The 26,360-nt window shown below is 46.3% G+C and overlaps 1 protein-coding gene across 6 annotated transcripts in view; it reads right to left on the bottom strand.

Moving 5' to 3' along the window:
• The window catches only part of ltbp1 (latent transforming growth factor beta binding protein 1), a 339,046-nt gene that overhangs the window by 162,652 nt on the left and 150,034 nt on the right, over positions 1-26,360 (bottom strand). For 4 of the 6 annotated variants that reach the window (XM_043695510.1, XM_043695509.1, XM_043695512.1 and 1 more), the window contains exons 9-10: positions 19,133-19,210; positions 787-909 (exon numbers count right to left, since the gene is read on the bottom strand). In XM_043695510.1, the coding sequence (XP_043551445.1) occupies positions 787-909; positions 19,133-19,210 (201 nt within the window). The remainder of the gene's footprint in view (positions 1-786; positions 910-19,132; positions 19,211-26,360) is intronic. The other 2 variants (XM_043695511.1, XM_043695514.1) reach the window with 1 other exon arrangement.

The raw sequence follows: 26,360 nt of genomic DNA on the forward strand, positions 1-26,360 counted from the left end.
GAGCCAACTCTTCAGAAACAGACTTAACCTTTGTGGAGACGTAAAATGGGATTGGGTCACAAACGTTGCTGTTAACATAGGCCTTGTTCCATTTTCTATTCCACTGACTTCCTACAAAATGTTCCCATCCACTTCGCCTTCCTGCAAAAAGAATTTCACTCTCCACATCAGTTTACCCCTGACCCAGAGTCCCATTTATATATCCTTGGGGTGGCATGGTGGCTCAGTGGTTAGCACTGCCGCCTCACTGCTGGGTTCGATTCCAGCTTCGGGTGATTGTTTGTGTGGAGTTTGCACATTCTCCCTGTGTCTGCGTGGGTCTCCTTCGGGTGCTTCAGTTTCCTCCCACAGTTCAAAGGTGTGCAGGCCAGGTGAATTGGCCATGCTAAATTGCCATTGTATTCAGGGGTGCCGTAGGTTAGGTGCATTAGTCATGGGAAATAGGATAGGGGAATGGGTGGGATACTCTTTGGAAGGTCAGTTTGGACTTTTGGGGCCGAATGGCCTGTTTCCACACTGTAGGGATTCTATGATCCGAGTGATTTTCCCTAATGGGTGTGGCAATGTTCCATGACCGAGAGACACCTTGATCTTCAGGGACGGACTGAGAATCATTTTGATTTTTCTTTTCAGCTGAGATTAGGCAACCGGCCTCTGATGAACATGTTTCTAATACTTTACAGAAACCCAACTTTGGAAATGCATGTGCATTGGCTTGAAATTTTCAGGGGCCTAGGGACCCAGTTCCAAACAGGTCCTGGAAAGGTTGTGGTAAACATTACTTACGGACACAGGCAGATTGTGCAGGACCTGGAACAAACCCAGGCTGGCATGTGCACCTATAGCTGCCCAGGGTATTCAGGCATTCTCCATGTAAGCACACCCCTTGGAGTTGGCATTCATTGATATCTACAAAACAAGAAGTAGTATATAAGTGGGCATCTAGGACTGGCAATGACACCATTAATGTGGCATCAACAACTGCTGCATAACTTGGTGGCAATGGAGAAACTTTAACCATCCACAGAAGCGAATATTGGAATCCCACCGCTACACCGTTGCAATTTTGTTGATGCATTCTAACTACTCCTTCGTTCCCCCATAAAGTGTTTGTCATAAATCGTATGTGGTTTCTCCTGCTTCATTGGCACTAAGAACCAGGAAAAAGAAGCTTGTGATATTGGCTTCCAGGCTCCAGCCTACCACTTCCTGGCATTCCTTTGTTTTTCTGTATAATTGTAAGTGGAGTCAGACTGGGAAAAATAGCTACCTAGCAAATAATTTACCAATTTGGTATAAATTGAGGCATGGAACTTTGGTGCCATTTTAGATTTTGGAAAGAAAGAGCAGCCATTTGATAGCTGGACCAAACTGGTTAGAAAATACTGGAAAACGAAAACTTCTGTACAACAATCTCACTTTACTGTCTCCCTCCCTGTGTTTGACAAATTCCATCATTTCGAAAAGCAGGGGCAGCCTCGTAATTATGGACCGGTTTTCACTCTAATAATCACTCATGCAGCAGGAAAATAAAATTGTAGACAATTTCAGTCCTGAACTTATCATCCTTCCAAATGTTTGCATAGCTTGGCTCGGATGAACTATATTTCTGGCACCTTTTAGGCTGGCACAGCACGTTTCAGCATGGCGAGAACAGATTCATGTCTGAGTCACACTGCGGTGAAAGCAACAGCATAAAAAGTGAGTGAGCACTGATTTATGGAAAGCTATTCACAGAAATTCCTGAATATATAAGAATTGTCATTTATACTAAATCAAGTTAAATAAAAAAGCACTGTTGAACTCAATTCCATTTTAATGAAGATTTACAAGAAAGTACAAGTCTGTTCCTCTCCTTGGGCTTATTACATTACCTAAAATTGCTAGTTTCTAAGCCTTCAACACTTCCACGTATTTTGTCTGCCTTGAAGTCACCGCTAGCTTGCTTGTGCTCAGTTCCTTAACAAGTTTCTCGTAACCAGTCCCTACTTGGGCATCAGCTCAGTATAAAAGCTGTTATGCATTCTTCACTTTTTGTGTAATATCCAAGGTACTCTGGACAAGTCCGTACCAAATAATGAGCTGGCATCCATCTTTGGACAAGAATTGCCATTTTAAGTAAGAAACAATAAAATGCATTTCACAAACATCCTTAACATGGTATTATGTCCCAAAATGTTTCAAGGAGAACTACCATTAGATCACACAATATGGACCAGGCTGCAACAAGTTTAGTCAACCAGGCAGATTTGAAGTTGTGCTTTTAAGGAGGAAGAGATGTGGAAAGACAGAGAGCTTTAGGGAGGCAATTCCAGAACTGAGAACCTTGGCAACTCAAGGCATCACCACCAATAGCAGCACAATTAAAATGCAGGATGCTCCACAGGCTAGAACCTCAAGCGGTGCCAGGGGCTGGAGGAGACTGTGCAGATGGGGATGTCAGAATTTTTTAATCTAAATCCAATGCTTCAAAATCCCTCATCACCTCATGATTTAACTCAGGGCCATCCATGTGATTGGCAAGTCTCTCACTCTGTTGGAGTTCTCAAATACCAATCCAGTTTGTCATCTCCAAAAGCAAACTGCAAAATGAAAGAAAATGACCTTTTTTTCCCCGTGTAAAGCTTTCTTGGATTACTGGCAATTTTTTTGTTGCCTGTATAAAATAGGAATCACAAGATGGCTGCAGCACAGGGGAAGACCATGTGCCCATCGTAACCTGATCAGCTTTCTGCAGGAAAACTCAGCATCCTGCAAAACTCCTGTTTCCAGCTGCTTAATAATACTCTCAGACTCTGAGTTCTAGATCCTAACCACCCACTATCTTATCAGGGAATTCCCTCATATGGTTAGCACTGCTGCCTCACAGTGCCAGGGACCCAGATTCAATTCCCACCTCGGGCAACTGTCAGTGTGGAGTTTGCACATTCTCCCAATGTCTGCGTGGGTTTCCTCTGGGTGCTCCAGTTTCCTCCCACAGTCCAAAGATGTGCAGGTTAGGTGAATTGGCCATGCTAAATTGCCCATAGTGTTCGGTGCATTAATCAGGGTAAATGTATGGGAATGGGTCTGGGTGGGTTGCTCTTCGGAGGGTCGGTGTGGACTTGGGCCGAAGGGCCTGTTTCCACACTGTAGGGAATGGCCATGCTAAATTGCCCGTAGTGTTAGGTGCAGGGGTAAATGTAGGGGGATGGGCCTGGGTGAGTTGCTCTTCGGAGGGTCGGTGTGGACTTGGGCCGAAGGGCCTGTTTCCACACTGTAGGGAATCTAATCTAATCTAATCTTAAATTTGTGTCCCTGGTTCCAGACCTTTTCAACAATGGGAATGTTTCACTCTCTTTCCGTCTATCACTCTTTCTTTCTCTCTCTCTCTCTCTCTGACCAATCACCACATGATTTTGAACAGCTCTGTCAAATTTCCTCTCAACCTTCTGTTCTCTAATGACGCCACCTTCTCAAACCTATTGACAGAAACTGAAACTCCTTCGGTCCTGGAACCACCCTCACAAATTTTCGCCACACTCTTCCTAAATCTTTCTAAATCTTCCTAAATTTTCCTGAATTGTTTCACCAATCAGAATTGGACACAATGCGTACAGGAGAGGCCAGCTGCATGGGCTGCTGGGTGCCAAGATGAGCTCTTCAAAAGACCTGGCGTCATGGCCTGGACCTTGTCCCAGTTACAATAAAAATAATAACATGAAAAAATTTCTCTAACTCTCACAATCCATAGGCATGCCAAATAACGCCAGCTGATGCCCTCCCACCCATTCTCCATGGTCACTCATACCATCTATACTATCTGTGACACTTTACCTACCTCCATTGCCCTTTATAGTACCCATGCAAACTTAATGCCAACTCAAGCAAAACTATGAATCCCCAGTCATCTGGATGAGCTGTTATAGCTTGTGCACCAACATATCGCTAACTCACATCAACCCATGCGTTCCCCCCCACCAACTCTTTACCTTTATACCCTCCATAGTACTCTATGGGCAGTCCTCAGAAGCCATGGCAAGATGAAGTTAAGTACGAAGTGTCTATTGAAAATGCCCCTATATATTTTTAAAGTTTGATTGATCATATATATATAAAACCTTTTCAAGTACCACAAAATTAAAATATCTTTCAAGTAATTAATCCCTAGCAAAACAAATACTTGTATTCATAGCACCACATCAAACAAAGCTAATCTCTTTGTAAACACTTGCATTTATTAATCAAACAGTGAGTTTACAGGCTAACCACTGTGATAATGAAAGGGTGTGGAAGTCCTCAAGCTGATGCTGATGTCAACAAGCACTGGACTAGCTCCACTAATTTATTTTTTCAACTGCAGACTGGATTTTTCTTTTCAAAAAGTGGAAGAGTTTGGGATTTTAAATGACTTGACAGCTTGACAGAGCTGGAAAATCGACGTTTCAGGCAAAAGCCATTCATCAGGAATGAGGTTGGGAGCCTCGGGGGTGGAGAGTTAAATGCGAGGGGTGGAGAGTTAAATGCGAGCGGGGTGGGGATGGGGAAAAGATAGCTGAGTGTGCAATAGGTGAATGGAAGTTGGGGTAATGGTGATAGGTCAGAGAGGAAGGTGGAGCAGATAGGTGGAAGGAAGATTGACAGGTGAGACAGGTCATTAGATGGTGCTGAGCTGGAAGGTTGGAACTGGGGTAAGGTGGGGGGAGGGGAAATGAGGGAACTGATGAAGTCCACATTGATGCCATGAGGTTGGAAGGGCCTGAGGCAGAAGATGAGGCCTTCTTCCTCCAGGCATTGGGTGGTAAGGGAGTGGCAATGGTTTCACATTGATGCCATGGGGTTGAAGGATCCCGAGGCAGAAGATTCTCATCCATCCTCATGACCTGTCCCATCTGTCAATCTTCCTTCCCATCTATCCACTCCACCCTCTTCTCTGACCTATCACCTTCAGCCCCAGCTCCATCCACCTCCCATTTCTCTCTCCACATCCGAGGCTCCCAGCCACATTCCTGATGAAGGGCTTTTGCCCTAAATGTCAACTTCCCTGTTCCTCGGATGCTGCCTGACCTGCTGTGCATTTCCAGCACCACTCTAATCTTGACTCTAATCCCCAGCATCTGCAGTATCCACCTCTGCCCAGCTTGATAGAGCTTACCCACTTCTTACGTACATTCCTCAATACCGTTAACAATCCCAAAGGGCTACTTGACTTCTCTCCACGGATGTCCGACCTCTCTCAGTGGATACCTCCACTGATAGATTCAGGCCTTTTTTTTGCAAGCGTCTAAATCCCACAAAACAGCACTTCCAGAATCGGGGCTCCGATTAAGCTGTTACACCTTTCTATCTTTTTGCCTCTCTTAGTAAAGTGCAGAAACGCATGTTAAATCACTTGAACCATCTCCAGCAATACGTGCACATATGCCCCAGGTCACTGTTTTTCTGCAGCAATTTATTTGTATTAAACTTAATTTACCTTATGCTGCTGATTCCAACAAAATACGCTCTCTTGAGGTCTATCACTATCTTTTTCACAGTTCACTTTATGGCCAAACTTTGTTCCGTCTGCAAATTTTAAAGTGAATTTCTGGGAAAAGTAGGATTACATATAATGTCTGTGACAGAGGGGAGTGCTTGTTTGTTCCTAGTGCTCATTAAATTTTTCAGTGACGCAAATTAAGACACTCTTCAATGACCCTTGATTGTAGCATTGGCCCTTAATTTCCGTAAATTATTGATGGGCTTATTATTCATTGAATCTGGATAATGACGAGGATTTTTCCGAATTGTTTTGGCTGACGGGATGTGTTCATAATCAATGCGCAGCAAAAGCGGAGAGTGCCCGAGGTCGCTTCATAATCAGTAAGAATAAACCAGCTTGAAATCGCAATGCAAGGGTTTGTGGCTCCACTGTTTTGCTCAGAGTCCTGTCTTGTGGATGGTAAATTCAACAAAACTTAAGGGTCCTTTTGGTTCACAAACTTGGATGAACAAATGTCCACTCAAATGCCACATTTTGCAGAATTTTTCTCTGAAATTAATGAGCACAGTGTACTTCCCTTCACTGAGAGGATTCGACGGAGTTCAAGATAGTCTCGAGTTCCCTCATTTGGCATTCCTACTGTTTAACTACAAGGTTTTTAATGAGACCAAAGGCACTTATCAAATCAAAAAGGCAATAATCCTGACTGCAGCCAGATAATCATAAACACACATTTCAAAGGGCCATTTATATTAATGACCCATAATAATAAGCACCATGATTTCTGAAAGATTACTTAAGTAAACTCGCTGATGCTCTTTTGACCAGAAAGGTCATGACCTTCCCTTCCTCTGCCGACAGCAGTAAAATTTGTCTTCAAAGTATAAGCTGCTCCTGTTTAAACTGACCCAGGTGACGAAAGAACATTTCAGTTACATTTAGAGGGACTTCCCATCGTTTAAACAAGATTATTTCTCAGTCACACGTACTGAAGGACAAAAACCACCATAAAGGTTGGGGGATCTTACTCCCGACTCTCTCTCCCCAAACCTCCCACCCTTCATCCTAAGTTCCTGCTGAAATTGCTGTTGCCAAAACTCTTCCAGCTCAGAGCAATTATTTCCCAGTGACTTTATCATCAAAGCAGCTATAACTTGGCAACAGAAATTGGTTTCTGGAAGAGTCAGTAATGATTTTCTTCTAGATGAAGTAAATGCTCAAGAATGTGTCTGTGTATGAACGTGCACATGTGTACATGTGTGTGTATGTTTGTGTGCATGCATGAATGAGCATGTGCATGTGTATTTGTGTGTATGTGTGCAAGTGTGTGTGTGTATATGCGTGTTTGTGTGCGAGTGAATGAGCACGCTCATGGATGTTTGTGTGAATGTGTGCAAATGTGTTTGCATGTGCGTTTGTGTGCAATGGCGAGTGTGTGTTCTTTATGTGTATGTGTGTGCATGACTGCATGTGTATGTACAAATAAGTGTCAGCGTGTGTGAGTCTGAGTGAAGTGACTGATTGAACATGTGTGTGTGAGTGTACGTGAGTGTGAGAGTGTGTCAGGCTGTGTGTGATTCTGTGTGTGTGAGTATGATTGTGAGAGTGTGGGTATGAGAGTCAGAGTGTGTGTGTATCTTGTAACTATTTCAGAATTGTGTAAAGCACCAACAAGATTCAATACAAACTCGCTGAAGCACTTTTGACCAGAAAGGTTAAAAATGTCTGTGCATCATCTGCATAGAGGGGTCTTCATGCACTGAAGAATCACAGAACCATTACGGTGTCGGAGGCCATTCAGCCCATTGTGTCTGTATCAGCTCTCTAAATCATCATTTCCCTTAGGACTATTCTCCTTCCAATTCCCACCCTCTGCTTATTGTTCCTTTTAAAATGACAGCTTGATCAACTTGTGGATGCCTTAACTCAATCTACCTCTATCCTTCTCTGAGGCAGTACAAGCCAGCCTCCAACTACTCGTTACGTGAAAAAAGCTTCTTCTCATCTTGTTTTCTTTTTAGTTTAAATCAGTGCCCTCTCGCTCCTGGTCCTTTCATGACTGGGAACAGTTTCTCTGTATTGTTGCTGTGCAGACCCATGATGATTTTGAAGACTTCTACCATGACTTTTCGCAAGCTTCTCTTCCCCAAGGTAAAGAACCACAACTTCTCCCTCCATGACCATTTGCTTCAGGCTCCCCATGTGGGAATGTAAGGAGGGAGCCAGGCCGGACACTTGCCGAACAAGGCTGGCAAAACAACCTTTCTGGAGCTAGCCTTCTGATTGGCAGCCTGTGAGCTCACCACCCAATTAAGAGCCTTCAGTGAATCTAAAACAGAAATTACTGGAGAAACTCAGCAGGTCTCGCAGCATTTGTAGAGAGATGGAGCCTGGGGCAAGGGAAAGACAGTGAGGCAAACAAAGGGATGGATGATGGTAAGTTGGAGTATCCATCCCTACTTTAGCCTAACGGTCTCTCTTCTCCCTCTGGGCTCATCTCCCCCTATTGCTCAATCCTTTACTACCCCTGTCTTCATACATACCACCTTTTCTGAGCTATTACTAGTTCTGAAGAAGGGACACTGGATCTTAAATGTTTAACTCTGCTTTCTCTCCACAGATGCTGCTAGACCTGCCACGTTTCTCCAGCCATTTCTGTTTCGGTTTCAGGTTTCCGGCCTAGGCAGATCTTTGACAGGCTCTTGACATCACCCACCAGCCTCAACAGGTTCAGGAGGCCAGCCAGAGTGGCTGGTGCTGCAGAGGTATGGAGAGGATCATAAGGGCACCACAACACAGGCACTCTCATTGACCTGAACAGCAGAAATCAAACTAATAGGATCCAGCCTGGTTAGGACCTTACAATTGGCAAGAACATGTCTTCACTCTTGTGACTTGGAGTCTCCAGCTCCAGCGTTCTCCCCAACCCTGTCGGCGACAGCAACACAGACTCCACGAAGAGGAGGGGCTCTCCAATGCCCAGGTAATGACCACAAGCTCAAATCTGCTGGATCTATCCAGCCAGTTGGGAATGACATCACCCAGGGATAGGGATGGTGATGGTAGTGTCTGGGACATTCTCTGTAAGGTCTGATCCTATGAGAATGACTACGTCAGGTTGTTGCTTCACCTCTCTGTGGGATAGCTCACCCAACAAGCCTCCAGATGTCAGTAAAGAGAGTTTGATAGGACTGCGTTGGCCATTGTCATTTCTGCTGGTTTGGCCAGTTCCATGGCTTGCTCAGCCATTTCAGAAGGCAGCAGATCAGAGTCTACCACCTTTCTGTGGGTCTGGAGTCACGGTGCAGGCCAGACGTTGGTGGCAGGTTTCCTTCTCTAAGGGGCATTAGTGGAACCATATGGTTTTTATAACCAGAAAAAACTACCTTTTACGTCCCGAATTGAAGTCAAATATCACCATCTGCCATGGTAGGATTCAAAACCAGGTCCCCAGAATATTACCTGTGTCTCTATATTAATACTGCAGTGATAATACCACTCGGCTGTCACCTGTCATGTTGTTCTCGTTCTTTGTCAGTCAATATTTCTCCCCAGTTTTCCTCCCTTGTCATCACTTTGGCACGGAGGTGACTGAGGTTAGAGGCTCCCACCTTGGCAGCGTTTAATACTCTCACCAAAGGGCTGCTGATCATCAGTGAGGCGAGTAACCACTGTCAGACTGTGACACAGATGACCTCCTGCACACAGATAACTGCTCACTCTGCACCAAGTGTGCAAGTTACTCTCAGTCCCTTCAATACTGCAAAATGGAGACTCAGTCTGTCCTTGAATGTTATCAAAGAAAACTCATATAAACCCACGAGACTGGTCAGTGAAATACTCCACTCCCATGTGTTAAAGGTAAGATCTTGGAACATATTCAGCATTTCCCACACTTTGGTAGCCGCCTCTCCCAAGAAGTCGCCACTGTCGATGACATCCCAATGTCAGGTGCACCAGCTCAGCCTCCACCACTCTTCCCCTACGACAGCAGTGAGTGTGTGACAGCTAAGAACTCTGCAAGTCAACAAAAGTCCCACATGTACCACCACAATGACTGTGTAAGAGTGAAGTATAAGAACCCGAAAGAAACTCCCCCCAGAAAAGCCTGCTCCACCTCCCCCTGATTCAATGGGGAGATTGTTGTACAAACCCCACTAGCGTCTGAAACCAGCTCCACAAACAGTCAGAAAAGTCTCCTGAAACATCAGCTACAATCTGTGCCCAAATGGTTGAGAGAGGTGATGGTGAGCTAACCTCTCAAATACTGCAGTGGTCTAAGGACACACACAGAGAGGGAATTCGAGCCACAGTGAAGGAACGGTGATTTATTTCCAAGTGAGGATAGTGTGTGGCTTCAAAGGAGACTTGCAGGTAGTGATGTTCCCATGTATCTGCTGCCCTTGCTTTTCTAAGTGGTAGAGGTCACCGATTTGTAAGGTGCTGTTGAACGATCCTGGTGAGTTGTTACACTGTACCTTGTAGATGGTACATACTGCTACTGCACAGCATTAGCAGTAAAGGAAGTGAAGGTAATGGATGAGGTGTCAATCAGGCGGGCTGCTTTGCCTTGGATGGTTTCAAGCTTCTTAAGTGCACCCATCCAGACAGATAAAGAACATTCCATCGCACTGTGACTTGTACCTGTATTTGGTGGACAGTTACTGGAGAGTCAGGAGGTAAATTAATTACTGCAGGATTACTAGCCTCTGACCTGCTCATGTAGCTATTTATATGGTTGGTCCAGTTCAGCTTCTGGTCAATCCCAGGATGTTGATCGTGGGTGATTTAGTGATTATAATGCCATCGAATGTCATGGGTGATGGCTAGATTCTCTTTTGTTTGAGATGGCTATTGCCTGGCACTTGCGTAATATGAATGTTACTTGACACTTAACAGACCAGGCCTGAAACTGTCCAGCTAATGCAGGATGTGGACACAGACTTCTTCAGTCTCTGAGGAACCGAGAATGATGCTAAATATTGTCCAATTATTGGCAAACATCCCCACATTGGGTGTTATGATGGGGGCGGGGGGGGTAGAAGGTCATTAATGCAGCAGCTGAAGGTGGGTGGGCTGAACACACATCCTTTCCACTGCTCCTGCAGTGATGCCCTGTGACTGAGATGATTGACCTCCAACATTCACAACCACCCAGCTTTGTGCCAAGCATGACTTCAATCAGCGGAGAGCTTTTCCCCTGATCCCCGTTCACGCCAGTTTTGCTAGGGCTTCTTGATGGAGCAAAAGTGTGGAAAATCTGTCTTTATTTTCACAAAGGGCTTAATCTGGACCGTGAAACTCAGTCAGCTACCAGATAAATCTAGCAATGAGCTAATCAAAAATGAGAAGCAGCTGCTGTGAACTAAAATTGGTGCATTCTTTCCTCATGCAGAATTTAGCATGTATGATGCTGCATTTCCCAATTCATGGTCAATGAAAGAGCACACAGGCATTTTTCAGAGAAAGCCACTTCATTACAAGATGAAGAGAGAAGGGGTGCAGTCAAGGTGCCACGATGGCATCTTAAGGTGTATGAGTGATGAGACTGTGTCAGTTTTGAATACCACCCAAACCCATTGAGTGTTCTACACCCTTGGAAACACAGCAAACCATTTTCTGCTCTATAATAAGCACACAACTTCTTCCATAGCCCCTTCCCTCACCAATAACTAAGGTTTCTGCTTACATTAGCTGCTTGACTTGAGACCTCCATCGCTCCTACCAGCTTTCCACTCAACCCGCCAAGTCTCACTGGTTGGTTTCACATCGACGCAGAGGATGTTTGAAAGGGATTCCATAGGAAAATCAATACTGACTGGTTTGTCAAATGTTGTGCTCAATATCCAAACATTAGCAAGGCGCAGCTACAGGGCCAGGCAAATATAATCAAAAACAAAGCTCACAATTGAAAAAGAAAATAACACAAGGAAATTTTAGCTCATATCATGTAGCTTTGCAGCTTGTATATTCACTGAAGTTGGAGGTTATTGCAGTGTTAGTGATGAACATGCAGCAGAAGAAGTCACACAATAAGTGAAGCATATCGATGACTAAACGTACATCTAATGATTCAGGTAATGAAAGTGCTGAAAGCGGAGTATTTCATTGCTTTCCCAGAGGATCCTCACTTTATGGAGGAAATTCACTGCTCTCTGTAACCTTTCAAATGCTTTAAGTTGTTTCAGAGCTTTACAGGAACAATTAAATGCCAAGAAGAATTTATTCATACAGATTGTTGAAAGTCTGAAGAACATTTCATATTCACATGTTCTGCCAATTTTCTGTTTCGACTAAAATCTGCTTGAAAATGCCAAAAGAATCACAGAGGAGTACAGTGACAGTAGAGACTTGATGGTCGAAGGGACTGTTCTCTGATGTATAATTCTATGGAGCTGATTTTTAATTTTTAACATTTTTACCAAGTTGCTGTGAATATGGAGAGAAAAAAGACTATGTTTTGGGTTTGGAGGAGCCGGTGTTGGACTGGGGTGGACAAAGTTAAAAATCACACAACGCCAGGTTATAGTCCAACAGGTTTATTTGGAAGCACTAGCTTTTGCAGCACTGCTCCTTCATCGGGTGGTTGTGGAGTGTAAAATCATAAGGCACAGAATTTATAGCAAAGATTTACAACTGATGCAGCTGAAATTATATATTGTAAAATACCTGGACTGTTTGCTATCTCATCTTTTAGAATGACCATGTTAGTTTCTGTTCTTTCATATCCAAATCCCAGAACAATTTTTAAAATAGTTCTTCAGGGGAGCATTGCCAAAGACCTACTGAGTTTCTCCAGCAATTTCTGTTTTGTTTGAGATTTGCATCTGCAGTTCTTTGTTTTATTATATAATTGGAGTGTGCTGTCTGGAGGAATGGTGAAAGCAGATTTGAGTGTAACTTCCAAATGGAAATCGGAAATACAGTTGAGAAGGAAAACATTGTAGATTTATCGGGAAAGAGCAAGAGAATTGGACTAATCTTTCCAAGAGCTGGCAAATAATCTCTATTTAGAGAGAAGCTAACCATCTCCCCTTGCAGTCAACAGTCTGATCCTTAATAGATTCCCTCCCATTAACATCCAGGAGGTGTACCACTGACCAATAACTGAAGAGGACCAGCCAGTGACTACAGGAGCTGTTCAGAGGCTGGGAATAATTCACCCTCTGATTCCTCAAGTCCTGTCCAGCATCTAAAATGCACACATTAGGAGTGTAATGGAACACTTCCCACTTGTCTGGATGGGTGCAGCTCCAACAATACTCAAGGGGCTTGGCATCATCCAAGGTAAAGCAGCCCATTTGATCAGTAATGTTTCACATTTATTGTCTCCAACACTAGTGCAGAATGGTTACAGTGTGCACCCACTGATGGATAGACTATAGCAACCTGCCAAGATTCCTTCAGCACCTTCTAAAACCCACATCCCTAACCCCTAGAGAAACAACAGCGTTAGACACAGGGGAACAAGCTCTCCAAGTCACACACCATTCTGACTCGGCACTATATCACCAATCCTCAACTGTTACATGGACAAATTCATGCAAGTCTCCCCTAACAGCACTCTCTGTGTCCCTACAGCACATGGACTACTTTTATCCATTCATCGAAGGTGTTGCCACTGGCTAGGCTAACATATATTGCCCATTGGAGCGGCTGAAGTAGGCGGTTCACAACCCACCATCTTCTCAAGGGCAGTCACAGATGGGTAATAAATGGCAGTTTTGACTGAACTGCTTACAGCTCAAGAATGAGCACAGTGGCTCAGTGGCTAGCACTGTTGTCTCACAGCGCCAGGGACCCAGGTTCGATTCCAGCCTTGGGTGACTGTCTGCGTGGAGTTTGCACATTCTCCCTGTGTCTGTGTGGGTTTGCTCTGGTTTCCTCTAACAGTCCAAAGATGTGTAGGTTAGGTGAATTAGAGGTGCTAAATTGTCCATAGTGTTCAGGGATGTGTAGGATAGGGGAATGGGTCTGGGTGGGCTACTCTTCAGAGGGTTGATGTGGACTTGTTGGGCCAAAAGATCTATTTCCACACTGTAGGGATTCTATGATAAGAATGATTTTTTTTTAAATCCCTAACTTTCCCCCTCAATCTTTTATCACTGTGTCCTCTGGTCTGACAGCTCCCTGCCAGTAGAACAAGTTTCTCCCGATCTACTCTATCAAAAGGCTTCATGATTTTGAAAACATCGATTAAATCTTGAGTTGGCAGATCGTGGCTTGCTGGAGTGCTGGACGGGTCATTGGGAGAGACTCAGCTATTCATAATTGCCCAGTAATGACTTGCACATAGAGGCAGAGTGATGGATGTAAATTTGCTGATGATTCAAAGCTAGGTGGGAACTTCAGGTGTAAGGAGGACACAGACTGCAAAGAAATGAAGACAGGTTAAGTGATACAAGATGGCAAATGGAGCACAACATGGGGAAGTGTGGGCTTATTCATTTTGATCGTAATAAGAGAAAACAGAATAATTGTAAAAGGCTTGAAACTTGTAAAAGCTGATGTTCAGAGAGACTTGGGTTTCCTCATAAAAGAAGTGCACATCTTGCAGGTGCAGTGAGTAAATAGAAAGGCAGGTGGATTGGAGTACATAAATAAAGAAGCCTTGCTATAATTGTACAGGACCTATCTATAATACTGTGCAATACTGGTCTCCATATTGGAAGAATGATATACTTGCAATGAAACAAATGACACAAGGTTCACTAGATTGGTCCTTGAGCTGACAGGGCTATCCTGTGACAAAAGGCTGAATAAATTGGGTTTATGTCCTCTAGAGTTTAGAGGAATGAGAGGGAATCTCATTGAAACATTCCAAATGCAGAAGGAACTGAGAAATGGTAGATATTGAGGGATTGTTGCCGGTGGCTGTCGAACAGTCTCAGGACAAGGGAATGATCATTTAGGAATGAGATAAGCAGAGATTCTTTCAGTCAAAAGCTTGTGATCATTTAGTGTGGTGGGTGCTCCATCGTTCTATATATTTAAGACTGGGGTCGACAGACATTTGATCTCTTGGGGAGTTGGGAACATCAGGAAAGTAGAGTTGAAACCCAATATCAGCCACGATCATACTGAACAGCACAGCAGGGTCAACAGGCCTGCTCTCAGCCCTTGTGGTTTCCAGTGCAAGAGCCCATTACAACCTGGGGTACAAGTCAGCTCCCCAGCTTTCTTTACATTATTAATGACGACAGAAGCAGCAGCAGACACTCTGGTCCCAGCACTGCGACTGACAATGGGTCTGTTGCCGATTGGAATATATACATAGCTGGAGTCTTTGTACAGGCTAATCCAACAATGTCACTCAAAACCTGGACCAGTATTATCACGCAGCAACGTGATATAATATAAAAGCAGGGTAATGGAACTAAATTGTAGCACTTTCAGAGAGTCAGCTGAGAAACCTAAATGCCTCTTTCCACACTGTTATTATATCCCAAGCCTAAAAAGGCTGTTGAAGAATGAATGCCCATTGAAATTCATGAGCATCTTCTACATGTGTGAAAGATTACTGAAACCAGATCTCCCTGTCCTTCCCAGTGTGGCATCTAGCCAGGTAAGTGCAGGATCCGCAAGCATTAAGTACTGTGCTTTGGGTTAAACGTTTCAAATTTACCCTTGTCTCACAAGTGACCCCTCGTGTTTACTGCTGGGGGTGACTGTTCCTCCCTGTAAACGTTACTCAGGTGCTGGGGCTCCAATTCCTGACCGTGAGGCATGTAATGAAATGAATGTTACGGTCGCTGCGACTTTCAATGTTCCAAACTTTCCAGATGCACTGGCTCAGTGCATCAGCTGCGAATCGATACAACAACAATGCAACCATTCCTGGATTAGACAAGATGCATAATCTCACTTGGAAAGGACGATAAAACCAAGAGGCAAGTCCCTGCTTCTCATATGAACACAGCTAGGTTTTGTGTTTGCAGGGAGCACAGAAATCAGAAAACTGCAATGAGACCTTACTTTGAGGAAATACCTAATTGTCCACGGTCTAGTTATTAGTCAGTTTAAGCCTTTTTAATTAAAAGATCATGCTTGCAGACTGAGCTGAACCAGGGCACAGCCAGTCTGTGAACTTTCCAGTCGGTGCACAGTGCTGAGATTTACTCTCAGACAACCAGCAGATGGATTTTTTTTTAAAAGAGACAGCTCTAAGTTCTGCTGTGCAGACCGATTTACAGAATGTTGCTGAGGTGTTTCAATCACTGAGCCTTTCTGCCCGATTCTGCAATGCCAGCTGAAGACAACTCACTGAGAGTGTACCGCTGGTTACAATGGCCCTGTACTTTGTCTTCGTGGCCAGGGTCTGAAGGGATACCTTTTACACTCTTAAAGGCTGAGTTGCATTCCAATCGCATTTTCCTGCTCCTCGGATGCTGCCTGACCTGCTGTGTTTTTCCAGTACCACTCTAAACTAGATGGTGATCCATTTATGAGGAGAAAGTGAGGACTGCAGATGCTGGAGATCAGAGCTTAAAAATGTGTTGCTGGAAAAGCGCAGCAGGTCAGGTAGCATCAAAGGAACAGGAGAATCGACGTTTCGGGCATAAGCCCTTCTTCAGGAATCCCATTCCAAGGGCTTAAGCCCGAAATGTCGATTCTCCTGTTCCTTTGGTGATCCATTTATGCCTACTCTCAGCTTCCTGATAGCTAGCCAAGCCTTTTAGCATGGTGAGCTTTTATTTTATGCAATAACTTTTGATGTGGCACCTTATGAAGTGCTTTCTGAAAATCTAACCACAGGACAATCGCTCCCTCCCCTTCATTCACAGCACATTCACTTCCCCAAAGAACTCCAATAATTTGCTTCCACTTGATTTCCCGATCACACAGAGTCAATAAAGTGGGGCGCTGGAAAAGCACAGCAGACCAGGCAGCATCCAAGGAGCAGGAGAATCGACATTTCAGGTTTAACGTTTCATCAGGGCTAGGGAGGGGAAGGCAGCTGAGAAAGAAATAGGGGAGAGGGGATGGGGCCGGGGGGAATGTAGGTGGCACTAGGTGGGCGAAGGTAGGAGGAGATTGTGATAGGTCGGTTGGGAGGGTGCAGCGGATTGGTGGGAAGGAAGATGGACAGGTAAGTCAGGTCAAGAGGGCAGAGCTGGGTCCGAGAGTTGGATCTGGGATGGGTGGGTGGATGGGAGATTTAGAAACTGGTGAATTCTCCTGCCACTAAGAGGTGCAAAACCTGATCCCACACCTCCCCTTTCACCTCCATCCAAGGCCCCAAAGGATCATTCCAAATCCGGCAGAGATTTATTCGCGTGTCCTCAAACCTCATTTACTGCATCCGTCTCCTCTACATCAGAGAGACTGAGCGCAAACTCGCGGAATGGATCAGGGAACATCTCTGGTCCGCACGCACCAACCAACCCCACTTTCCTGTAGCCATCCATTTCAACTCCCCCTCCCATGCCGCCCCCCCCCCCCCCCATGCCATGTCCACTCTGACCCTCCTCCACTGCCTCCACAAACTGGAGGAAGAATACCTCATCTTCTGCCTCGGGAGTCTACAACCATACAACCTCAACTTTGATTTTACTTGTTTCCAAATCTCCCCACCCATCCCCCAACTCATCCCAGATCCAACCTTCTGACTCAGTTCTGCCCTCTTGACCTGACCTACCTGTCGATCTTCCTTCCCACCAATCCGCTGCACCCTCCCAACCGACCTATCACAATCTCCTCCTGCCTGCATCCATCTATCGCTGTCCCAACTACCTTTCCCCCAGCCCACCTCCCTCTCTTCCTATTTATTTCTCAGCCACCTTCCCCTCTCCAGTCCTGATGAAGGGTCCTGCCCAACTCACCTGCTCCTCAGATGCTGCCTGACCTCCTGTGCTTTTTCTAGCACCACACTTTATCTGTTCTGACTTCTCCAGCATCTGCAATCCTCACTATCTACTATTCCCTTTCACACAACCATTTTGATTCTACCAATCATCTTGAACTTTGCTAAGTACACTGCTATAAGATCTTTAATAAAAACGACTAACATTTTTCCCTGTGACAGATGCTAAGCTAACTGGCCTGTAGTTTCTCTGCTTCCCCATCTCCATTCCTTTCCGAATAATGGGGTACACTCACTATTCTCTAATTTGGTGGAATCTTCCCTGAATCTCATGACCCATTTCTTTTCAGACTCAACACTCAGCCCCCAGCTCAACAATTTGCTCAGTATGAGTCAAAAAAACTACAGATGCTGGAATCCAAGGTAGACAGGCAGGAGGCTGGAAGAACCCAGCAAGCCAGGCAGCATCCAGAGGTGGGTAAGTCAATGTTTCGGGTATTAACCCTTCTTTGGGACTCCCAAATTTGCTCGGCACTGCTTCCCTGGTGGTTGTAATTTCCTGCAATTTCTCCCTTCTTTCCAATTCTGGAATTATAACTATTCTGGGATGTCACTTATGGTGATACATCTCCGATGAAGACTGATGCAAAATATCTATCCAGTTCATCGATCATCTATTGTTTTCCTTTATTCATTCCCCATTTTCTACTGGATGAGTGCTCCCTTTGTAAACTCTTTTTAAAAAAATATTCATAGATACTCTTACTATCTTTTGATTTAGTATTTTTAGCCAGGTCTCTCATGGTGGGGTTTTCTGTCCTTATTAATTGTATAGTCTGCACACTCACCTGACCTCAACGTCCCTTTCTAAACTAGCACATATAAGCCTGTCTACACACAATAGGCATAACCTCAACTTGGCCAGAGATACGAGACAGATAGCAGCAAATCAGTGACCCACATTACAACCCACTCGATGCAGAAGACCACTGAGTGAGCTGTCTAACAAGCTGTCAATCATTACCACCCCAAAGATGACATTTTTGCCAGTATTCTAAATGGGGTCTGACCATCTCTTCCACCTCTGGCACCTGTAGCTTAGAACCTCTTTCCCCAACTATCACTAAGCCACTTTTTTACATGAAAGACATCATGGAAGCTATTGTCTCTGAAGAACCGCTTGATTGGATTTGCAATCACTGGGGATTTAAGTTACTTGAATACAAATTATAGAAGCATATTATGGCCTACGTATTAAATAATTAATACACGCCCTTTCCTATATATGCTTACAGCATTTTATTTTACTGAGACCTTTTCCTATTCTGTTTCACATCGCTCCTGAGTTCATGCCTCCCTTCATTAAAGTTCAACTCCTCGAAAATATGACATATTTAATTTGACTGCTGAAATTTCTTGCCCATCGGTTAAATGTTTTATAGGGGGAGAAATATGTCCTGACAAAATACATTTTTTCAGATGCGAGGTTGCATAGTTACACATAAGGTGTACTTTATGAAAGAGAGGGAGAACGTCTGTGTGCATTTTAGCTAAAGATGAAGTCAACTGCTAACAGACTGAGGTTTAAAAATCTAAATTCACCCCCGGGTTTTGGGTTTGACGTGTGGAATCATTATTTCACGGGAACGTCGCCTGATGTCGAGTGAACCTCAGTTTCTCAACAGCAGCAGCAGTGTGACAGACGTGAGAGAAATCATCTAAAGACAGACTTGTTCTCCTGTCTCTGAGGTATTTTCACTGTTGAAAACAACAGGCTCCAGTGAAGTGAGCCTTTGAAATGGCAGTCACTGCTTACATAAAGGCATGGCTGTGAAATCTTTTGAATGAAGAGCTCTTAATGTACTTACCCTGACAATGTGTTGCATTAATCTGCTTGTAACCCACGGGACACTCCACCAATTGTCCATTCCCTCGAATGGGGAAAGCTGAAATTGAACAAAAACAGATCATTCACAATTATTGGTTACCTATATCTGTGCATTATCAAAACATTGATGGTGATGGCTGAGGGGAGGGAGGGTGGCAGGTGGCGGTGAGAAATAGATACCATGACATTAAAAAAATTCAATAAAATAGCAGGAACACTAGGACAATAAACACCTCAAATAACGGAGAACATTACTGTTTCGCATCATAAACAGATACAATCCCTTCCTGAACACGCAGCAAGTAACAGTCTTTCTCGTGCACTAGAGTCATCTGCATTAAATAAGCTACTGCTTGCCAGACAACCATTTTAATATGGATGTGCGTGGGACTGCTCTCCCACTGCTTCAGATCAACTGTTCAATGTGAGTGACTCAGAAGATGTTGCTAACTAATTAGACAGCACAGCAAATGCTCAAAACTGAGCGCTGCTACACATACTGGCTATGAGTGAAAATCATCCAAGGGTTATCCTATATAGAAGATAATTTCTTGTCACATGTACTCAAACGAGTACAATGAAAACTTCCAGTGCCATCTTAGGTACAAGGTACCTAGGTACAGAGTCCTAAGGACAAAAACATTGAAAAATAGAGAAACAAAAATCAGGCATTACAGATCATTGTAATAACTTCAAAGCAGAATGGAATAGAAAGTTCAGAATGACAGTCCTTCCATACCTGTCCACACAAGCACCTAGATCCCAAACAGCACACAGACTCCAGCCTGCACCCACACCCCAGCCTGCATCTCATCCCCAGTCTGCACCCACATCCAGTCTGCACCCACACTCCAGCCTGCACCCACACCCCAGTCTGCACCCACACCCCAGCCTGCACCCACACACCAGTCTGTACCTCATCCCCAGCCTGCCCCCACACCCCAGTCTGCACCTTGACTCCAGCCTGCCCCCACAACCCAGTCAGCACCCACACCCCAGTCTGCTGCTCGACCCCAGTGTGCACCCACACCCCAGTTTTCCCCTCGACCCCAGTCTGCACCCTAACCCCAGTCTGCAGCCTGACCTCAGTCGCACCCAAACCCCAAGCTGTGCCAGGCTTCAGCTCAAGGTCTCATCGTGAGGCTGGATGTCCTTGCCAGGCTGCTGAGAGACCATCATTCTGGGCCCGCTGAGAGACTGTCATTCCAGGGCCGATGATGGACCATCATTCCGGGGCCACTCGTAGGCCACCATTCCAGGCCCGGTGAGAGGCCACCATTCCAGGCCCAATGATGGTCCGCCATTCCAGGCCCACTGGGAGACCGCCATTCCGGGCCCACTGAGAGACCGCCATTCCGAGCCCACTGGGAGACCAATCATTCCGGACCCACTGGGAGACCAATCATTCCAGGCCCACTGGTGGACCGCCATTCCGGGCTTACTGAGAGGCTACCATTACAGGCTGCTGACAGACTGCCAGGCTGGACCAAGAGATCACTACATCAAGTCTGTGCTGAGGCTGAGAATTTAGGTCTGTGCGAGGCCAGGAGTCTGAATTCATGCTGAGGCTGGGAGTCCAAGTCCAGGAGTCCTAGACCACACTGAGACCAGGAGTCCAAGTTTGGGAGTCCGAGTCCATGCCGGGGCCGGGATCCGAGTCCATGCCGGGGCCGGGAGTCCGGGTCCACACTGAGGCCGGGAGTCCGAGTCCATGCCGGGGCCAGGAATCCGGGTCCACGCTGAGGCCGGGAGTCCGGGTCCATGCCGGGGCCGGTGTCCGGGTCCATGCCGGGGCCGGGAGTCCGAGTCCATGCCGGGGCCGGGAGTCCGGGTCCATGCCGGGGCCGGGAGTCTGAGTCCATGCCGGGGCCGGGAGTCCGAGTCCATGCCGGAGCCGGGAATCCGGGTCCACGCTGAGGCCGGGGGTCCGGGTCCACGCTGAGGCCGGGAGTCCGAGTCCATGTCGGGGCCGGGTGTCCGGGTCCATGCCGGGGCCGGGAATCCGAGTCCATGCCGGGGCCGGGAGTCCATTTCGGAGCCGGGAGTCCGGGTCCATGCCGGGGCCAGGAGTCCGGGTCCATGCCGGGGCCGGGAGTCCGGGTCCATGCCGGGGCCGGGAGTCCATGTCGGAGCCGGGAGTCCGGGTCCATGACGGGGCCGGGAGTCCGGGTCCATGACGGGGCCGGGAGTCCATGTCGGAGCCGGGAGTCCGGGTCCATGCCGGGGCCGGGAGTCCATGTCGGAGCCGGGAGTCCGGGTCCATGCTGAGGCCGGGTGTCCCGAGTCCATGCAGGGGCCGGGAGTCCGAGTCCATGCCGGGGCCGGGAGTCCATGTCGGAGCCGTGAGTCCGAGTCCATGCCGGGGCCGGGAGTCCGAGTCCATGCCGGGGCTGGGAGTCCATGTCGGAGCCGTGAGTCCGAGTCCATGCCGGGGCCAGGAGTCCGAATCCATGCCGGGGCCGAGGGTCCGAGTCCATGCCGGGGCCGGGCATCCGAGTCCATGTCGGGGCCGAGGGTCCAAGTCCATGTCGGGGTCGGGGGTCCGAGTCCATGCCGGGACCTGGGGTCCGAGTCCATGTCGGGGTCGGGGGTCCGAGTCCATGTCAGGGCCGGGGGTCCGGGTCCATGCCGGGGCCGGGAGTCCGGGTCCATGACGGGGCCGGGAGTCCATGTCGGAGCCGGGAGTCCGGGTCCATGCTGAGGCCGGGTGTCCGAGTCCATGCCGGGGCCGGGAGTCCCGAGTCCATGCCGGGGCCGGGAGTCCGGGTCCATGCCGGGGCCGGGAGTCCATGTCGGAGCCGGGGGTCCGAGTCCATGCCGGGGCCAGGAGTTCGAATCCATGCCGGGGCAGGGAGTCCGGGTCCATGCTGGGGCCGGGAGTCCAAATCCATGCCGGGGCCGGGAGTCTTGAGTCCACACTGAGGCTGGGAGCTTAGGTTTGGGAGTCCGAGTCCATGTCGGGGCCGGGGGTCCGAGTCCATGCCGGGGCCGGGCATCCGAGTCCATGTCGGGGCCGAGGGTCCAAGTCCATGTCGGGGTCGGGGGTCCGAGTCCATGTCAGGGCCGGGGGTCCGAGTCCATGCCGGGGCCGGGAGTCCGAGTCCATGTTGGGGTCGGGAGTCCGAGTCCATGCCGGGGCCGGGAGTCCGAATCCATGTTGGGGTCGGGAGTCCGAGTTCATGCCGGGGCTGGGAGTCCGAGTTCATGTTGGGGCCGGGAGTCCGAGTTCATGTCGGAGCCGGGAGTCCGATCCATGTTGGGGCCTGGAGTCCGAGTCCATGCCGCAGCCTGGAGTCCGAGTCCACACTGAGGCCTGGAGTCCGAGTCCACACTGAGGCCGGGAGCCCAAGTTTGGGAGTCTGAGTCCACACTGAGGCCGGGTGTTCAGGACATCATGGAGAAGGAGGAAAAAGAACACAAAAAAGAGAAAAAAAAAACGGAAAAAAAATGAAATGAAACAGACCCAGATGCTAAGCTTGGGCTGAGGTTACCTACTCTGCCGCCATCTTGGATCTGAATTATGCTTTCATTGTCACTCTGCTGTTAAGTAATATTACCATTATGGATTTCTAAGTTGAATAATTAAATGCCAAGATCAAGTTTCTGATGGAAAATAAAGGGAAGCCGAAAGCAGAGGTCAGTGGAAACAGTGTCATTTGAGTAGAAATATTTGGAGAGCGACAAACAATGCAATAATCTAGCATTCTGTCCTGGGGTATCGAATCTTCATACTATGAATGAACCGTCGAGGCGTCAAAAAACATATCAGACTAGTCCTCCCCCAGAGTTTGCCTGATCTTGCACTGAAACTGCAGCCGAGATTCACAGCAGCTGAATGAAGATCTGTTGTCCCCAGTTTATCTGGGTTTCCAGCCAAAGTCAATCTTCATACTCAAAAGCAGGTACCTTAAAGGTTTCAAGGAAAGACATTGCAGCATTCAGATCATGGAGGAGTAAAGAAATATTGAAGAGTTTAACTCTTGGTGAAGAAATTAAGAGGCTGTAACTCAAGTCGTCAAAAGAACAAAGGAACTCAATATTCTAGTGGAAGAAGAACCACATTCAGAGAACCAGATGAATAGAGGAATGTGGTTATTGTGGTTAGGTAACACTCTTGTCTTAGTGACTTGAAGAATTCAAAAAAGAAACAGGCCAATTTTTGATTCAACAAACAATGGTGGAATTTAAAGGCCTTGGAATGGTAAAGGATGAAACATGTCGAGCATAGTTCTAACATCTTCAGTCATGAAGGAACACTGAAGCTCTTTTACTATTATGAAGATCATTTATTTCTCACGAAGAAGTCACTGAAGTACCATAACTACAAACATTTTGTTCAGAAAGCAAAATATACAGTCTTTAGATTTGTAGCTCATTTCAAATTTCTAACCATACCCTGGCCATTTCATTTCTAATCTAACAATCCAGAACCTTCAGTTGAGAAGCTAATCTTATTCTGAGGATCTCAGAAGGTGCTAAACATCGAGAAGGTATGGTCCAGTAATCTTTTGCAACCTAAGCTACAGGAGATGAATTCATTTCACCTTGAAAAATACAAGCTGTATCCTATTTTTTTTTCCACAAGTTTACGAAAGAAAACTAAAAAAAACCCAAGTATAAACATTGATATACAGTTAAATCTTAAATAAATGATAACCAAAATCTGTCAAACAAGAAAACAGAAATACCAAGAGAAAAAAAGGACAAAACTCAACTAACTACTCATCTAACTTACAACTAACCAGAGTGTATCATTAAAATTCTTACATTATTCAAGAGAGAAAAAAAAATCCAATGGATAACACATAAATTGAGCAGTATATACCTGCTCGGAATGTGTTAACATCAGATCACCACAAAACCCGTATTTATCCAAAACATCCCGAGCATAGAGCATAGAAAATTCACAAAAATAAAAGCTCTTTAGTACATTCAGATCGATATAATAAAAAAAACCCATTTCTAAATAGTAAAAAAAAGTATAAAACATATTTAAATGGAGATCTTCCCCCTTATTCCCAGGGGGAATCACTTCCTTTCCAAAAACCCATCATAACCTCTCCCAACCAGTGCCCCACCCTTGACCCAGGCACCCCACAATAGGATAAAGAAAATTCAAGTATACCACTGAACTAGAACTAACAGTGAGTACCCTATCCCCCGACCCACACCAACACCTGGATATATTTGGTAATGTTAATACCATATATGAACATATATGACTATAAAAATTACAGTCGCAGCAAATAATAATTAAATATATTAATACAAAATAACAGGGGAAAACAACCCCGCTCCCAAGGACAAAGATAAAATAAGACTAGGTAGCCACCTTCCCCCCATCTACATTAGCTAGACCCCCTGGCCTATATATATATATATTTAACAAAAAGGGGGAAAGGAAATCGCTAAGTAAAGGATGAATAAATAAGCCCTTCTTCCCACCCCCCGGAGATAATATTAAACAGTAAGATAATGAAAGGTAAAAAAGGGGGGGTAGACCGGGGTGGGGGTAGGGCAAAACAACATCAATTAACTCTTATAGTTTGTCTAAAAGAGTCCAAAAATTTCTTGGCCTTCTCCAGGGACCCAAAGTTAAACACGGACCCTTCATGGCTAAAGTGTAGTATAGCTGGGTAGCGCAAGGAGCATTGAATGTTTAAATCCCTTAAACGCTTCTTTGCTTCATCAAACGCCTTCCTCTTTCAAACCAAAGCTGGGGAAAAGTCCTGAGATAACATAATCTTGGATCCTTTATGAGTCATGGCTTGTGGATCTTTCCCAAGATTTCTGGAGGCTTCCGAAAGCATCTGCCTCACCTTATAGCTCTGCAGCCGGAATAGGACCAGGCGGGGGCGCTGGTTCGAGCCGGGCCCGTGTATTGCAACCTGGTAGGCCCATTCTACCCTTACCTGGCCTGATCCAGCCTTCAGATTCAATAACTACGCAAGCCACTGTTCAAGGAACCTTGTAAGCTGGCCTTCTCCTTCCCGTTCGGGAAGGCCCAGCAAACGAATATTTTATCGACGACCTTGATTCTCGAGGTCGTCAATGTGGTTCTCTAAGGTGCGGACTTGCTGCTCAAGAGTCCGGACCCGATCCACGGCCGATTCTGCAATGGCCTCGGAGGTCGCGGCCTTTAGCTCCGCCCCTCTGACTCGGCATTCAATTTCTTCGCTGTCTCAGCCGTGCTTTTGTAGCGCGGCCGAGAGTGAATTCCACCGACTTCGGGTCTCTTCTATGAAAGCATCGATCTTCGCGTCGAGTTTGGAGATTATTTCCACGAGGCTCGCTACCGTAGGTAAGTCCCCCGGGGCGGCTGTGGACACCTGTGCTGCAGCTGGGGAGGGTGGGGGAGGGACTCCTGCCTGCTGAGAGCTGCAGGCTCTTTTCCCCCTAGTCATTTTCACAGGAGACTGAATTGTATAAACTTAGTACTAAACCACTAATTACATTAAATAAAAACTATTTTTAGTTGATTTGGTGAGTGTGGTGGGGGAGGGTGGCCCACTTTGCCTAGGTCTTGGGAGGAGCACAATAGACTCAGACTTGCTGAGTCGCCGCCATCTTGGATCTCCACAAGCTGTATCTATAAACTTGGTGGAGCAAATATCCAATGTCCTTGTGTAAATTGACATGCAATGGGTGGACCAGGGTTTTCTTTTGTAGAATCTGCAGTGAGAAGCTTGGGACTATTGGTGATTATTAAATGTTGATCAGTCAGGAGGTAATCAAGGCATTGAACATAGTGATAGCAGTGATGGCTCAGGAAGCCAGGCTTGAGCCCATTGCAGCCATTTCCAGGAAGCCAGGCGCATTTCATGGTCATCTGGCAGCTAACTGCCTGACATCCAAACATCCATATCTTTAAGGAGGAATATTCCACCTTCAAGTGCTGCCATCCATTCAGAAAGCCAGCACTTCTTCAGTTCCAGCAATGTCACTCAAAGGCAGCAGACACATCGCTTTCTGCAGGATCCCCTCTGACACATGCACCGTTCTGACTTGGGACGATATCACCAGTTCTTCACTGTCGCTGAGTCAAAAATCCTAGAACATCCTCCATTACAGCCCTGCGGGTGTACCTTCACCACAACGGTGGCAAAGGTGGCTCATTGCCTCCAATAATACTGGCCTGGCCATCCACACCCAGAATAATAAACCTCAGCAGGGTCCATTTTTGGGATGGGAGCTGGTCAAGAGCAGTG

The sequence above is a fragment of the Chiloscyllium plagiosum genome, chromosome 9, assembly GCF_004010195.1.
Source record: "Chiloscyllium plagiosum isolate BGI_BamShark_2017 chromosome 9, ASM401019v2, whole genome shotgun sequence".
NCBI lineage: Eukaryota > Metazoa > Chordata > Chondrichthyes > Orectolobiformes > Hemiscylliidae > Chiloscyllium > Chiloscyllium plagiosum.